Here is an 18,567-nt window from a genome sequence, read left to right as displayed (position 1 = left end):
ATAGAACCAAAAAAAAAAAAAAATGCTTCTTTTGTGTTTAGGAGCTTGAAATTTAGACCTTATACTTGAATTTGCATGTATTTCGATAAAATGTAATTCAAAATCCTATTAAATTTCATCCAAATCTTCTCAAATCCATATTTGAATCATGAAATCTACTCTCTTAATATTAAAAATAATGTATATTAAAAAACAATTAAGGTCTCGAGCACTGTTCTAATTAGACACAGTGATAGATGTAAAGCCCATATGGATCATGCGAATAACTCGTGTTTGGTCAGGACACTGCCCGTAAATGGATTTCTTGAGATATTGACCTTATGTTTAGAGAGGTCTTGCATTTGGATTTGCATTAAATTTGGATAAAATGTAATGTAAAATTGTATTAATGCACTCAAATCCAAATCCAAGTTTCGAAATCGATAATCCCAAATGGAGCATAAATATTATCAATATATATTAAAGGTTAGATGTGAAAGGACCAAAGTCGTTATTATTATTACTATTATTATTATTATTATTATTATTTTTATTTTACTTTTACTCTTATTTTTGGGGCAATTGGTTTGAATTTGTTTCAGCTAAATACGAAAAAAACCAACACCAGCGTTGGATTGTGGAAATAAAATTTTCTCAAAATTTGGCAGAGTTCAGTTTGGTTTCAAGGTGCAGAATTTCCATCTGTGTAACAAATAACAATAAATAAACCCTAACTTCCTTAACAATTCTCAATCCATTTCACCCCCAGCCTAAAACATGGTTACAAATTGGCAAAGGGTTAATTTACAGCCAACAATTTCTATATTAGGGTTCGAATCCCGTCACGTGCATTACCCGATACAAATATGAATTATAAATAGGTTTGTCACCTGGTAAATTAGTTCGACCCGAATTAACCCAAAGTTCTATTTACTTATATTTATATATTATTTATTTATTTATTATTTATTCCATCTTTAGCAAACAGAAAATAAAACCAATTGGTTATGAAAACTCAATTTCCCGTACTAAACAAGAGGTAAGAGTTCATTTGCCATCTCAAAAGATTAAACCTAAAAACTGCCCAACGTGCATCCCACAACTTCCCCCCTACTATATAAATTGCAATATATGCACCACCACCACAATCCAAATCCGAGCTACCGCCACCCACAACCCAATTCTTCAAACAAATCAATTAATTCCAAAACCCCATTAATATTTTTTATCAATCAAATTAATTGTTTCTCACAATGATATCAGAGCTGGACATTCGGCCATCGCCGAGGCCGGAATCAAAGATCGCTGCCGCCGGGGATGACCTCTCCACCACGCGGCCCGACGTGGACCTTCAACCCTCGCGGAAGCGCACACCATCGAGGTCGGCGAAGCTGTTCCGGCGGGTACGATCGGTGTTCCGGTCATTCCCCATAATCGCACCGACGTCGTGCAAGCTGCCGATGCCGCTGCACGGTGGCATGGGGCGGCCGCACGGGGATGGGCAGGTCCATGGGGGCACGCGGATGACCGGAACCCTGTTCGGATACAAGAAGGCGAGGGTGAGCCTGGCGATACAGAAGAGCTCGTGCCGCCTGCCGATACTGCTTCTGGAGCTGGCGATTCCAACGAGCATGCTGCTGGCGGAAATGAGGGATGGTATGGTGAGGATAGCGCTGGAGTGTGAGAAGCAGGCGGCGTCGGAGAAGACCATGGTGGTGGAGGAGCCGGTATGGACGATGTACTGCAGAGGGAAGAAGATGGGGTACGCTGTGCGGCGGGAGGCGACGGAGGAGGACTTGGGGGTGATGAAGATACTGAAGGCGGTCTCGGTGGGGGTGGGGGTATTGCCGGCGAGAGAAGCGGCGGAGGGGGAGTACGGGCAGCTGACGTACATGAGGGCATGGTGTGAGAGGGTGGTGGGGTCCGAGGATTCGGAGACGTACTATATGATGAATCCGGAAGGGAACAGCGGGCCGGAGCTCAGCATCTTCTTTCTTCGGACAAAAAAAAATTATTAATAAGGGCATTTCATGCCACTTGAAAAAAAAATTAAACCCACTTTGACACATGAAATGTGTTATTATTTTTTAAGTCACAGGACAGATACAGAAGTAATGAATTTTATAGTTTGAATTTAAATTTATATGAATTTGAATGAAATTCAATAAAGTTTTTGTGCTATATTTTATTTATATTTATATAAGAATTTCAAAATTTTAAAATTTAACAAAACTTATTTATATATTGCCCTTCTAAAAGACAGAAGTTCGAAGATAGCAAGTTATAATTTAAACTTGGTCTCTCTATATTAGTAGTATTGTGGTTATAGAAAATTAAGTGGCGTATGGATAATTAATTAACATACCATCCATACCGAGCATCGACTACACAATGGAAAGTAACTCATATATCCTTTGATACACATTTCTCCTTTTAAGATTTAAATATAAAACATAGTTACAAAATGAAAATTTTAATTTTAATAATTGGGATGTCTCTGAGGAGACGGAAAATCTCCTTTCTAATAATATAAAGCAAGGTAAATTATACGTCGAATTTTCAAAAGTACTTTTTCAACTAGATCCTCAATTTCATGCATGTTTCGTATTTAACTGAATAAAAAAAATTTTGGACAAGATTAAAAGTGAAATTTTTTGATACTTTAAATATGAATATTTTTTGAGATTTCTATAGATGTAAAAAATACAATTAGATGTAGTCTATTTTTTATGTCCCGTTTATTTTATGAAATATAATGAGTTGATAATGAAACTACAGAAAAAATAAAAAATAAAAATTTAAGGTGAGAGTTTGAAAAAATTAAGTGATAAATATGATTCTATTTTAATGGGCTAGACATATAGTGTTTTTTTTTTTTTTTTGAAGGTAAGTACTAAAGGTATGATTAGGATATGCTAATAGTAAATAAAAGGAGAAATTGCATTTTTTTTTTTTTGGGTAGCAGTCCTAATATGCACATAGGCAGCTAAATTATATTTATTTTAAGCCTTGAAGCTTAAAATATTTCTTTACAAGGAATCGAACATGACCTCTTAAATAGAATGATAAAAGGAACTAAAAGTAATTGAAAGGAACAAAATATGCGTATATTTTAGAAAATATAATTAATATTTTTGTAATGTTATATAATATATTTTAAAAATAAAAAAAATATTTTATTAAAAAAATTATAATTTTAAATATATAACTCTTAAAATAATGTACAAAATTTAAAATTAACTTTTTTCAAATTAAAAACATAACAAATGTTATATAACCAATGGGGGCCAAGCCCACCCTAATTTTTTCCCCTAATACATTTTTTTTTTTTCGAATACTCTAAAGGTGAAATTAATTTTTTATTAAGAAAATCTTTATTTCAAAAACTTTTTTCATGTGTTGAACCAAATATGTCCTGTGACTCAGCTCGATGGAGCGGTCGCTTGTGCAGCTGTGCTGGGTGAAGTTTTTCACGATTGCGGAGATTCACGATTGCAGAGTGATGAGTGAATGATACATGAGTTTCTCATTACTCTAGTTGTACCCAAAAAGGATATATATACACATATAAAAGAATAACAAATAACATATATATAAATAACAAATACTAGTATAACAAAATGAAAAATAACATAAATCACAACATAATTTTAACAATATTTTTACACGCCCCCTCAAGATGGAGTATGAATGCTGTGAATACTTTTTGGACAAAATATTATTGAAAGCTCAGAAACCAGCTCCTTTGTAAAAATATCAGTCAATTGATGTTTTGACATACATAGTTTTGATGACACCTTGTTGAATAAGTTGTAAAATAAAATGACAATCCACCTCAATATGTTTTGTTTGCTCATGATATACTGGTTTAGCAGCAATGTGGATGACTACTTTGTTGTCACAAAACAGCAAGGCAGCTGGTGAATAAGGAATGTCAAGTTCATGAAACAATTTTAGCATCGAAACTAATTTTGATGTTGTAGCACCCATAGCCCTATATTCTGATTTTGTAGAGGAACAAGCTAAGAAATGATAGCCTGTTTCTTAGATTTCAATTCCAAGCCACAAGAGAATCACCAATGAAAACACAAGTCTCAGTTACTGAGCATTTGGTGTCAACACAACCCGCCCAATCAGAGTCTGAAAAAACTTTCTGATGTGCACCTTTAATGTATCTTAAGACATGTATAGCAACATCAAGATGTGATTTTCTAGGTTCAGGCAAGAATTGGCTGAGGGCTTGTATTGAGTAAGAGATATCAGACTTTGTATGTCACGACCTGCTCATTTTTCCACACTTTTTTTTTTTTTAATAATAATATCAACATCAATCAATACCATACATCACACATTCCAACTCAGCAGGTCACAATCCACTTGGACTCGTGGGTATTAGGGATATATCAGAGTATTTATATATATAGCAGAAGCCTAAGCAACAAAAATCATATAACCATATACAGCTCATCACAACATGCGTTACAACACCAAAGTTACTATAATCACTGTATCTCATATATACATCTCAAAAATCACATCCAGGGACAATCCCCACAAAAGCCTAATTGTCCCTACAAAAACTTACCCTTCGTAGAGGGCAGATAAACAACTTTAGATCAGCGGGGCTTTTCCCGCTCTCCTATCAGGGGCTCTTGAAAAATTTGTAAGATTAAGGGGTGAGACACCTCTCAGTAAGGGAAATAAACTAATACTAGTGTGTGGCAACATGAGTATTCTGTGTTCTACATATACCATACATAACATATTCAGTACTGTTTCGTCAAATTTGGAAAAAGACATATATATATATATATCAACACATGGCAGAACATACTGCATTTTCATATGCATATCTCATCTCATATAGTAATAATAACATAAAAACAATCCTGGTAGGTCAACTTCCTGTTGTCATGTATTACCCCCACATGACTGGGTTGTGTGACCCGAAGGCAAGACCTGACAATGGTTGGCCGTCCACTGCCAAGTCAATAGTCTAGTCTGTAGGTCCGATGGGTCTGCCAGACCTGGTCCGTATATCAGGGGCGATAACAACACACTTCTTGAAAATAACCACATCGACCATTGAATCTCACACCACTCCGTATAGTGGCGTTAACACAGATATCATGATCACGGAGATTATGGACACATAGCAACGGTACCGTGCAAGTGCTAGCCTAAACCAAGCCAAGCAGGTTATGATATCATATACATATACTAAATCCGTGATACATAAATATCTCATATCATTAATTACCAAACCAATCATATCAATTTGCACATACACGTATATCATGAAAATCATCGGCCCGTATGCCGGTATTACACATTTTATCATAGCTCGGCCCATACGCTGGAAAATCATAGCACAACCCGTATGCTGGCAAATCACACACATAGCTCGGCCCATACGCTGACAAACCATAGCACAACCCGTACGCTGGCAATCACATATATAGCTCGGCCCGTACGCCGGCAAACCATAGCACAACCCGTACACTAGCAATCACACACATAGCTTGGCCCGTACGCCGGTTTTTCCATCATAAAAATCCATATCATCCACATTCCTAGAAAACAATATTTCACAACATTTTATACTCATGCCACATAAGCGGATTTTCACATATTCAATCATATAATCATTTTCACAGTATTTTGCAAATATAATACATATATATAAATATATATACATTTTTCGAAAATCAAATGCTAAATATATATACATACATTTTCTCAAAACAAACTAGTTTAGTTTATCCCCTTACTTAATTCCTGTAAAGCCCCTAAGAAAATCTTCCCTGCACCTGTAGGGTTCCCAACTTAACAACCCTCGAAACACAAACTCCCAGTATTAAATTTCAATATTTTTACGTGCATAACATTTCTTATAACTAACGTTAAGTCAAATTCGGTTTAAAAAGTCTTACCTCAACTTAGGGATGATTTCCAACGTTCCCAATTCAACACCTATGGAAATGAAAATTCCCAATATTAAACTTCGATATTTCTACGTGTATAACACTTTTTTCAACTTTCAAAAGTCCAAATAATGAGTAAAAAGCATTACCTTGGATTTGGGATGGTTTCCAACTTGCTTTCACCAATGATCCGATCCAACAGGTTTGGAGAGAACTTCCCCAAGAGCGTCGTGGTGACTTCAGATTGTTGATCCGGCGAAAATCTGGCCCGAAATCGACGAAAGAAAGGAAGAGGACCGAAGGGGAGAGAGAGAGAGAGAGAGAGAGAGAGGAGAGAAAGCTTCTTTAATAAGTTAAAAATTGGATTTTTATATGTATAGAACAGTTAATTTCATCGACGAGCCCGTCCTTCGTCGACGAGTCCTTCACAAATTTCGTTGATGAAATCCACTCCTTGTCGACGAAATTCAGTCGGCTCAAAGACCCCTCTCGGTATTTTCTCGTTGATGAGCCCCCTGTGTTCATCGACGAATTCTCTTAAGCCTTCGTGGACGAAACCTTGTGTTCGTCGACAAAGTCGACGGCCTCCTTCTGTTTCTGGTCTCCATTTCCCTTTCTTTATTATTTAAATACCATTCTAAATTCGGGTCGTTACATTGTAACTGTACGTGAGATAAAGTAATCGACCAATTAATCTCCTATAATTTGTAACATCAGTCAATAGGTCACCTTCATACTGAGGGAGTTTTAAATGTGGATCCATAGAAAAATTTACTGGTTTAGCTGCTAACATTCTAAAATCTTCTAACAAATCAAGTGCATATTTTCGTTGGCACACCGAAATACCTTGTTTTGATCAAGATATCTCCAAGTCAAGGAAATATTTTAAAGGTCCTAAGCCCTTTAATTTGAATTGAGTATTTATGAATGATGAAAATTTTAGAATTGGTGATGCATCGATCATTAGAAAAAAGCACAATGTCATCCACGTAAACCAATAAAGCAATAAAAAAATGTATCAGCCTTCTTAATGAATAGAGATTTATCTGCTTCACACTGAATAAATCCATAAAAAATTAGAGTATTGAAGAACTTGGAAAACCACTGCCTCGATGCCTTTTTTAATCCATAAAGATATTTATTTAAACGCAAAACGTGTGATTGAGATGAAGAATGATAATCTGGAGGAATAGTCATGTATACTTCTTCTTTAATGTGTCCATGCAAAAAGGCGTTATTTACATCCAGCTAATGCAAGTACTAGTTATGAATAGCTGCCAAAGCTAATATTGATCTCACCGTGTTTATCTTCACAATAGGTGAAAAAGTCTCTTGATAGTCAATCCCCTCACATTGCATATAACCCTTTGCGACCAAATAAGCCTTATATCACTCAATGCTCCCATCAACCTTGTGCTTCACCTTATAAACCCACTTGCATCCTATAGGAGTCTTTCCTAACAGTAGATTAGTGAGAGTCCAGGTCTCATTTTACTCAAGTGCCCTAATTTCGACATCCATGGCATTACGCTAATGTGTAACTTTAGAAGCTTCCTGAAAACTACGGGGCTCATGATGTATGGATAATGCTAGTGTAAAGCATTTGTGAGATGGAGACAAACGATGATAAGATATAATTGATGATAAGGGATACAGTGTACCTAATGAGCAATATTGATCCTTGAAGTGGTCTGCATCATATCAATGAAAGTCCTTTAAATAACTAGCATGTTTCCTATTTCTAGTAGACCTTCATGGAATGGAAGGAATGTTGATAGGTGGTAGTGATTGGTTTGTAGGATTGGAAGGGGTGTTGTCTACTAAGGGTGACACATTGTGACATGTGTTTGGCTTTGTAGAAACTAAAATAGGAGGTGCATCTGTGGTAGGAAAAGGCGAAGATGGAGTAATAGAATTTGTAGGAAGAAGACTTGATTGTTCTTGTGGATGATTCCGAAAATTTTGACCATTAAACATGTTATCAAAACATTCATACTCAGGTACAAGATTAGGGGTTATTGGAGTAAGAGTTGTACGTGTCAGTGTGAGGCTATTTATTGGATGCAAAGGGAAAGATAATTTCATGAAAAATCACATTACAAGATACAAAAATTGCCTTTGAATGCAAGTCATGTAACTTATAACCCTTAATGCCATGAGGATAACCAATATAAATGCATGCCTTTACTGGAGGTTCAAATTTTGATTTGTTTTGACTAAGTGTTGATGCATGGAAAAGACAGCCAAGAATACATAATTGATCATATAAGGGTGGCTTTCCAAATAACAATTCATACAGTGACTTGCCTTTTAAAACTGAAGATGATGTTCTATTAATCAAATATGTGGTTATAAGAATACAATCCCCCTAAAATTTTAAGGGTAAAGAGGCTTGAAACATTAAGGCTTAGCTACATTTAATAGGTGTTGGTGTTTTCGTTCAACGACTACATTTTGCTGGGGCGTTTCCACATAGCTCAAATGATGGATAATTCCTTTTGATTGGAAAAAAACTCCTTTATATTAAATTCAAGACCATTATGTGACCTTAATACTTTGATTGTGGCCTCAAGCTAAGTGGAGACTAATTGAACAAAATACTACAGAATGTACCGAATCTGAGATTTTTGTGCCATAAGGAAAGTCCATGTACTTTGAGTATAATAATCTACAATAGTCAAACAAAATCAAGAACCATCCATTGCACATGTGGAAAAAGGACCCCAAATACACAGTGTATCATTTGAAAAGGTTTTTTCGTGTGGATCGAACTTGGTTTGAATGATAACTTGTGTTGTTTTGCAAATGGGCATATGTGACAGGTATAAAGACTACCTTTATGCATGAAATGTCATTTTGTAACAAAGATAGTTTTGAACTAGAAAGGTGTGACGACCTGCTTATTTTCCACATTTAAAAAAAAAAATATAATAAGAAAATCATTATCACATATTCCAGCTCAGCAGATCATAATCCACTTGGACCCGTGGGTACCAGGGATATATAAGAACACAAAACGAAAGCCTAAGCAGCAGGAAACATACAATCATATACATCTCATTATACCATATATCATAATACCGGAGTTACTACAATCACTGTAAATATATGTACACAATACACAACCAAAAAGATTTTCTAGGGCCATCCCACAAAAATAAATCCGACCCTATCAAAACACTTACCCTTTTGGAAGGGCAGACCAACCGTACTAGATCAGCGGGGCTTTACCCGCTTTCCTATCAGGGGCTCCTGAAATATTTATAAAATTTTGGGTGAGACACCTCTCAGTAAGGGAAATAAATTAATACCAGTGTGTAGTAACATGAGTATTCCGTGTTTTACATATATCATACAAAACATATTCAGTAACTGTTTTGTCAAATCTGGGAAAACATATATATATATATATATATATCAAAACATGGCAGAACATACTACATTTTCATAAACATAGCTCATCTCATATAATAATAATAACACAAAAACCTTCCTAGTAGGTTAGCTGACTGTTGTCATGTATTACCCCCACATGACTGGGTTGTGTGGTCCGAAGCTGAGACCTGACAATGGTTGGCTGACCACTGCCAAGTCAAAAGTACAGTCTGTAAGTTTGATGGATCTGCCTGACTTGGTCCGTACACCAAGGGCGATCACACACTTCTTAAAAACCACATCGACCATCCAATCTCACACCACTCTGTATAGCAGCTTTAACACAGATATCATGATCATGAAGACTATAGACACATAGCAACGGTATCGTGCAAGTGCTAGCCTAGGCCATGCCAACCAGGTTCTGATATCATATAACATATACTGAAACTGTGAAACATGAATATCTCATATCATTAATTATCAAATCAATCATGTTATTTTGCATATATACGTATATCATGAAAATCATCAGTCCGTACATCGGTATTACACATTTTATCATAGCTCGGCCCATATTGTGATGACCCAAAAAAAAAAAAATATATATATATATATATATGATTAAAGTACAATAATAATAAAATAATAAAAATGGTCATTTAGTTAATATCAATATATAAGTATTTTTTTTGTAGGATCCTTGATTCCATATTTGATGCCTAAGAAAGACCTTGTCTTAGCGAGTGCTCAGAGACCATTGCGGCTCAGTCGCTCCCTGGAGGTCGGCCTGGTCAAAATGGAATTTCATAGGATAAACAGGATAGACACTATTTGTACACGTAAATAAGTATATATACATAAAATAGTGTTTTGACAAACATAATTTGTCGAAATACATAATAAGATAATAATAATATAGGTATCATATGTGGGGCCCACAATACTATGTGGGGTCCACATGAGTCCCGGAGCCACAAGACACTGTTTATATACGTAAATAAGTACATAAAATAATGTTTTAAACTGATATAATTTGTAGAGATATATGATAAAATAATAATAATATAGGTATCCTATGCGGGGCCCACAAGACTGTGTGGGGCCCACATAAATCCCGAAGCCGTATGGAGGTTTTCACAAGTCTCAAAGCTATGTAGGATGCATAAAATCGTATAAGAGTTATTCGAGTTACGTAGGATCCATTCGGGTCTCGAAGTTGTGTGGGGCCCACAAGACCATGTGGGGCCCACATGAGTTTTTAAATTTAATTTAATTCTTGTTCAAAAATAAATAATAAAATAAATAAATACTTAAAATAGTTTATAAGTAATAACAATGATAATAATAATGACAATAATGATTAAGAAAAATAATAAAATAATAAAATAATTAATTAACTAATTGATTAATTAATTAGGTAAGTAGTTAATTAAAAATTTATTTAGTGGGAATGGTGGCAAGCACTCCCACATGGCCTCCATCCCCATCCCATACTCAACCCATACCTTGCCCATCCCTTGCCCATTCTTTAATTTTAAAAAAATTATAATTTCACCCATCTCCCCACATTTTTATAAATTCTATTTCTTCCCCAAAATTTTCCTATAAATAGGGAGCTCTCAACCTTCATTTTTCACAACAATTTTCCAAGGAAGAGAAGGATTAGTGAGTGAAGAATTGTGGTGGAGAGAGAATTTTTGAATAAATTCTCAATCACCCACTTTTTCGATCTCATTTCTTAAAGATAACTATTGTGTTCGTAGCACACGGTAAAAGAAGAAGGTAAGTAAATTTTGATTATGTTAGTTTCTTTTTATTTTAAATTCATACCCGAACTTCTTTTGTACGTAAATTTTAATTATGTTACTTAGTTCCACAAAAATTTCCATGAGTTTATTTTACGCATATTTAATTATACCAGTTCTACCTTTAATATACTTGCATCTATTTTTGGTAAGAAATGTTCCAATCCCCTCGGGTAAATTTTCAGCATTTCTCTTCTATTCAAAAATAAAATTATATATATTTTTTTTAACACAAAAATTGTGTGGCATGAGTTATTTCTACGTTACATTTTTTATGTAAATATGAGTAAAGATAAGATTTTCACGATATTATTTTAATTGCATAAATGATAATAAGATGATTTTCAAACCCCCTTATGGCAACGAAAGTTTCAAAGTACAGATGCTCGGTACCGCAGCTTAAGTTTATACGGATCAGAGTGCACCCACACTGTTTACAGAGTGGTTATTTATGTTAGTGGATTTCTCCTGAGTGCACACCTGGTTTAAGTCCAGGACTTAATAAGGAAAATCTCACTTAAAGTTTACGTACGTGATTTAGTTTGGTCGGCCAGCCAGGCTAAGTCCAGTCTTCGGACCGCACAACCCAGTCATGGGGGTAAACATGACTTACGGGCAAACAGGCCTAAGGGTGATTTTTATAATATATGTTTATACATATTTAATTACGTGTACAAAGTTACTAATGATTTGAAGGGAAAGTGTAAGTTTACGTGAAAAGGATCATTTTGGTGCTTAAATGACGATCTAAGGAAAACGTTATAAGGAAAAGTATATGTATGTTTATCATTAAATATTTTTACAGTTTTAAAGTTAAAAGTTTAATTTAACAGTTATAGTATATGAATATAAAAATTTACTGTTGAAATTGATGACAAAAGTTTTATGCAGGAATTTGTAAATTTATGTTTATTCTATAAAAGCAGTCTTGAAGTTATAGTATTAAATATTGTTTTACGAAATTCTTTAAAAAGCTCATTTTGGCCACACACTAATAATAATCTTATTTACTTACTGAGCGTCGTCTCACCCCAATCATATTTTATTTCAAGATAACTCTGAAGGACATGTCCGGAAATCAGGGCTTAGCAAGGCATGCGGGTTGGGGAATTAAGAAAATAAAGATTTATTTAGAAACATTAGTATGATTTCAGATATTTACGTTTGTGTAATTTTCTTCATTTGAAATAAGTGATTGTAACATGAATAATTAGCGCTCTGGTTTGAATAAAAGTCGAGTTTATTTGCTTCCGCTGTAAATCAGTAGTAAGAGTTAATAGTCCCAGGCCCTCGGGGTCGGGGTGTTACATTTGGTATCAGAGCAATAGGTTATAGGTTCTGTAGACTTTAAAGAAATAATTTTACCAGAGGCATAGGATATAGGTTCTGCATAATCTAATATATAAATTTATCAGAGCATAGGTATAAAATATGATTTGGGTAGGATTGGGTAGTTTTAGAATATTTATTTTAGTTTGTTATATTATTATGCGTAATAATAGATTTATGATTTTAAAATAAACATTTGATTCATTATTTAAGAATAGATCCTAAAGATAGTAGCATTGGCGGAAATGAGATTTACGTGAAGGCTCCCAAGGACAGGTAATAATTATTAATTCTCTAAGAAAATAGTAGTATTATTGAAGACCCGTTAATTAATTTTAAATATATTATTTATGTTTGTTAGAAACATGTACCCATATTAATGATTTATAATTAATTGTCAAATGCATTAAATAACTTTTAAATTTTTATATATATAAATATACATAATAATATGTGAGATTTAATTATTTTCACTGTTGTTATTTTCACTAAATATATAAGAAAACCCATTAGACCCTACTGAATTTAGAAGTGCTTACACATAGAAATAGATATGAACAAAACGGTCTATGATGAAATCTGAATTTACCCAAAATTTCTTTGCATGTATAAGTTGGATATGAATATGTATTTCTTTTTTTTACATCACATATTTAGTTATCAACAGAACATTCAAACTTAATTTAGGAAAATATATTTTGGCAAAATCTTTAATTTTAATTTGTATTAATTTATAATGAATTAAATATAATTTAAATATTTATATATAGTTAAATTCAATACTATATATATAATCCCTTAGCATGTGTAAGTTAATATATCTATTTTTTTTTTTCATTACATATTCAATTTCCATCAAGTATACCAAGTTTAATTTAGGAGTACAAATTTTGATGAAACCTTTAATTTTGTATAAATTTATAAAAGTTAATACAACTTAAAATTTTCTATATAAAAAAAAAAATATACATGTATATTTTTTATGAAAGCAATATAAAAATTTACTAATTTCTTTCAAATAACTAACCAATGTCAAATCATCAATTGGCAAAACATGCCCAACATATATTTGATCTAATAATAATAATAATAATAATAATAATAATAATAATAATAATAATAATAATACTAATGTTAATGGAATATATATATAAAAGGGGTACTCTTGTAGTTATAAAAAAAAAAAAAAAAAAAGGGGCCTCATGGGTGGAAATCATCGGCTATAGCTCACTTACCCCCGAAGCAAGGTCAGGGCATGAGACCACTTGGGCGTAGTGGGGACTCGAACCCGCGATCACATGGATGCACGGCCGGTTCCTTACCACTAGGCCACCCACCCAAGTGGTGATCTAAGGATGAAATTAATTATAGTTAAAGCATTAATAAAGATGTAAAAACATAAAAAGAACCAAGAGTTTGCAAATTTTGCAATACGTGTCACTCGCTCAATTTCCGCGACACATGTCGCTATCCCTCGATTTGTGCAAAACGCGTTAATCGATATCTGTGACACGCGTCACCCCCTCTCGGTTCTCACGACACACATCGTTATCCCTTGATTTGTGCAAAATGCGTTGATTGATATCCATGACACGCGTCGCCCTCTCTTGATTCTCGTGACACTTATCGTTCTCTCTCGATTTGTGCAAAATGCGTTGCTCAATATCCGTGACACACGTCACTCTCTCTCGATTTCCACAACACGCGGCCATTCCCTTATAAAAAGGGTACGCCCTCCTCAAACTCTAAGCATCACAGTTTTCTACCATCTTGAGCAACCACATTTCGGTTTGAAGAGATTAGTTCTTCCCAACTTTTCTCTTGGTTGTCTCATTACTCAAAAATGTTGCCAAATCACCCAACTCCCGAAGTTGCTGAGAGCAGCACTAGATCGTCGAACCAAAGATGGAGACCCAGTAGGGCACAGCTGGAGATTCTAGAGGAGGCCTTCCACAGCAGTCAAGGGGAACTCCCTTCAGTGGAGCAGACTATCTTGCTTGTAGCACAACTCCGACAGTATGGTCCAATCGAGCCGAAAAATATACGCTTTTGGTTTGAGAACCGTAGGCGTAGGCGGGGATCAGTTGGAGAAGCCACTATCTCAACAACTGCCCCATCAATTCTCCATATTACCTCCTCCGCCACTACCGACCCGAGCAGTGCCCCTGCCATTCTTCCAACCCTCTTCCCTATCGAGAATATTCCGCCTGTGAAACTTACAACTAATATCTCACCAATGAGCCATATCCCTTACAATGGCAATATCACAGTCACCACACTAAGGGTTTCGGATAATGCTGGCCTACTTCGACACTTCAAGGAAATCCGATTCGCAATGAGACTTATATACGGGCCACCAATAACTCGGGAAGAGAGCAGCTCTTCCTCCTTCGCCGAACAAATGGGCGTCCTCTCCCTTTTTCCGACCCAAGCCGGCGACATTATAAGAGGTCAATTCTACCAAGAAAGAACCCAGGCGGTTAGCAGTGACACCACTAGTACTGCGATAGATGTTGACGTTGATCTAAGGCTCTAAAGGCCAGATCTCGTATATTATTATTTTTTTATTTATTTATAGGACATGTATGATATATATACATATATATAATTATCTTTTTCCACATCTTCTGAATTTCTTTTCCATTTCAACCTCTATTAGACCAACGATTCACATTTCAATTCCCAAAATAAAATACTTCATTAAATTGACCCTCAATCTATTCTAAGATTTAGTTAAATCGTTAATCAATTTACTCTTTCTAATAGTGTAACCCAATTATACAGTACTCATTTTAAATTAGCAAATTTCGAGGACGAAATTTTTATAAGGAGGGGAGATTGTGATGACCAAAAAAAAAAATATATATATATATATATGATTAAAGTACAATAATAATAAAATAATAAAAATGGTCATTTAGTTAATATCAATATATAAGTATTTTTTTGTAGGATCCTTGATTCCATATTTGATGCCTAAGAAAGACCTTGTCTTAGCGAGTGCTCAGAGACCATTGCGGCTCAGTCGCTCCCTGGAGGTCGGCCTGGTCAAAATGGAATTTCATAGGATAAACAGGATAGACACTATTTGTACACGTAAATAAGTATATATACATAAAATAGTGTTTTGACAAACATAATTTGTCGAAATACATAATAAGATAATAATAATATAGGTATCATATGTGGGGCCCACAATACTATGTGGGGTCCACATGAGTCCCGGAGCCACAAGACACTGTTTATATACGTAAATAAGTACATAAAATAATGTTTTAACTGATATAATTTGTAGAGATATATGATAAAATAATAATAATATAGGTATCCTATGCGGGGCCCACAAGACTGTGTGGGGCCCACATAAATCCCGAAGCCGTATGGAGGTTTTCACAAGTCTCAAAGCTATGTAGGATGCATAAAATCGTATAAGAGTTATTCGAGTTACGTAGGATCCATTCGGGTCTCGAAGTTGTGTGGGGCCCACAAGACCATGTGGGGCCCACATGAGTTTTTTAAAATTTAAATTTAATTCTTGTTCAAAATAAATAATAAAATAAATAAATACTTAAAATAGTTTATAAGTAATAACAATGATAATAATAATGACAATAATGATTAAGAAAAATAATAAAATAATAAAATAATTAATTAACTAATTGATTAATTAATTAGGTAAGTAGTTAATTAAAAATTTATTTAGTGGGAATGGTGGCAAGCACTCCCACATGGCCTCCATCCCCATCCCATACTCAACCCATACCTTGCCCATCCCTTGCCCATTCTTTAATTTTAAAAAAATTATAATTTCACCCATCTCCCCACATTTTTATAAATTCTATTTCTTCCCCAAAATTTTCCTATAAATAGGGAGCTCTCAACCTTCATTTTTCACAACAATTTTCCAAGGAAGAGAAGGATTAGTGAGTGAAAGAATTTGTGGTGGAGAGAGAATTTTTGAATAAATTCTCAATCACCCACTTTTTCCGATCTCATTTCTTAAAGATAACTATTGTGTTCGTAGCACACGGTAAAAGAAGAAGGTAAGTAAATTTTGATTATGTTAGTTTCTTTTTATTTTAAATTCATACCCGAACTTATTTTGTACGTAAATTTTAATTATGTTACTTAGTTCCACAAAATTTCCATGAGTTTATTTTTACGCATATTTAATTATACCAGTTCTACCTTTAATATACTTGCATCTATTTTTGGGTTAAGAAATGTTCCAATCCCCTCGGGTAAATTTTCAGCATTTCTTTCTATTCAAAAATAAAATTATATATATTTTTTTTAACACAAAAATTGTGTGGCATGAGTTTATTTCTACGTTACATTTTTTATGTAAATATGAGTAAAGATAAGATTTTCACGATATTATTTTAAATTGCATAAATGATAATAAGATGATTTTCAAACCCCTTATGGCAACGAAAGTTCAAAGTTACAGATGCTCGGTACCGCAACTTAAAGTTTATACGGATCAGAGTGCACCCACACTGTTTACAGAGTGGTTATTTATGTTAGTGGATTTCTCCTGAGTGCACACCTGGTTTAAGTCCAGGACTTAATAAGGAAAATCTCACTTAAAGTTTACGTACGTTGATTTAGTTTGGTCGGCCAGCCAGCTAAGTCCAGTCTTCGGACCGCACAACCCAGTCATGGGGGTAAACATGACTTACGGCAAACAGGCCTAAGGGTGATTTTTATAATATATGTTTATACATATTTAATTACGTGTACAAAGTTACTAATGATTTGAAGGAAAAGTGTAAGTTTACGTGAAAAGGATCATTTTGGTGCTTAAATGACGATCTAAGGAAAACGTATAAGGAAAAGTATATGTATGTTTATCATTAAATATTTTTACAGTTTTAAAGTTAAAAGTTTAATTTAACAGTTATAGTATATGAATATAAAAATTTACTGTTGAAATTGATGACAAAAGTTTTATGCAGGAATTTGTAAATTTATGTTTATTCTAAAAGCAGTCTTGAAGTTATAGTATTAAATATTGTTTTACGAAATTCTTTAAAAGCTCATTTTGGCCACACACTAATAATAATCTTATTTACTTACTGAGCGTCGTCTCACCCCAATCATATTTTATTTCAGATAACTCTGAAGGACATGTCGGAAATCAGGCTTAGCAAGCATGCGGGTGGGGATTAGAAAAATAAAGATTTATTTAGAAACATTAGTATGATTTCAGATATTTACGTTTGTGTAATTTTCTTCATTTGAAATAAGTGATTGTAACATGAATAATTAGCGCTCTGGTTTGAATAAAAGTCGAGTTTATTTGCTTCCGCTGTAAATCAGTAGTAAAGAGTTAATATCCCAGGCCCCTCGGGGTCGGGGTGTTACACATATGCCGGCAAATCATAACACAACCCGTAAGCTGGCAAATCACATCCATAGCACTGCCCGTACGCCAGCAAATATATACAAAAAATCTCGGCCCGTACGCCAATTTTCCATTATAAAAATCAGTATCATAATCACATTTCCAAAAATCAATATTTCATAACATTTTATACTCATGCCACACTAACAGATTTTTAGTATATTCAACATACGATCATTTTCAACAATATTTTCTCAAATATAAATCATATATAAATATATTTATTTTCTAGAAATCAAATGGTATATATATATATACATGCATTTTCTTAAAAAGAACTAACTTAGTTTATTCCCTTACCTGATTCTTGAAAAGCCCCTAAGAAAATTTGCCCCGCACCCGCAGGGTTCCCAACTCAACACCCTGAAAATAATATTTTTCAGAACTAAAGTTCAGTATTTTTACGCGTATAACACTTTCTACAACTGTCAAAAATCCAAATACTGAGTAGAAAGTTTTACCCTAAATTTGGGATGGTTTTCACCTCAGCCCCACTGACGATCCACTCCGGCAGACTTGTAGAGAACTTTCCCAGGAGCGTCGTGGTGTCTTTAGATCGTTGAGCTAGTGGAAATCCGGCCTGAAATCGAAGAGAGAAGGAGGAGAAACGGTATAGGGGAGAGAGAGAGGGATTTGGCGTAGCAAAATGAACTAAAAATCACGTTTAACCCTATTTATACTGCGGCCTTCGTCGACGAGCCACGTCTCCTCATCGGCGAGGTCAATACAAAATTCGTCAACGAAC

The 18,567-nt window shown here is 34.5% G+C and overlaps 1 protein-coding gene across 1 annotated transcript; it reads left to right on the top strand.

The window, feature by feature from the left end:
* Positions 1-1,232: 1,232 nt before the first annotated feature.
* LOC131163571 (protein MIZU-KUSSEI 1) lies at positions 1,233-1,997 on the top strand. Its single transcript, XM_058120162.1, has one exon. It carries the CDS (start codon positions 1,233-1,235, stop codon positions 1,995-1,997), a length of 765 nt encoding a protein of 254 aa, XP_057976145.1.
* Positions 1,998-18,567: the final 16,570 nt, after the last annotated feature.

The sequence above is a fragment of the Malania oleifera genome, chromosome 9, assembly GCF_029873635.1.
Source record: "Malania oleifera isolate guangnan ecotype guangnan chromosome 9, ASM2987363v1, whole genome shotgun sequence".
NCBI classification, from domain to species: domain Eukaryota; kingdom Viridiplantae; phylum Streptophyta; class Magnoliopsida; order Santalales; family Ximeniaceae; genus Malania; species Malania oleifera.
This window is presented reverse-complemented; position numbering and strand designations above follow the sequence as displayed.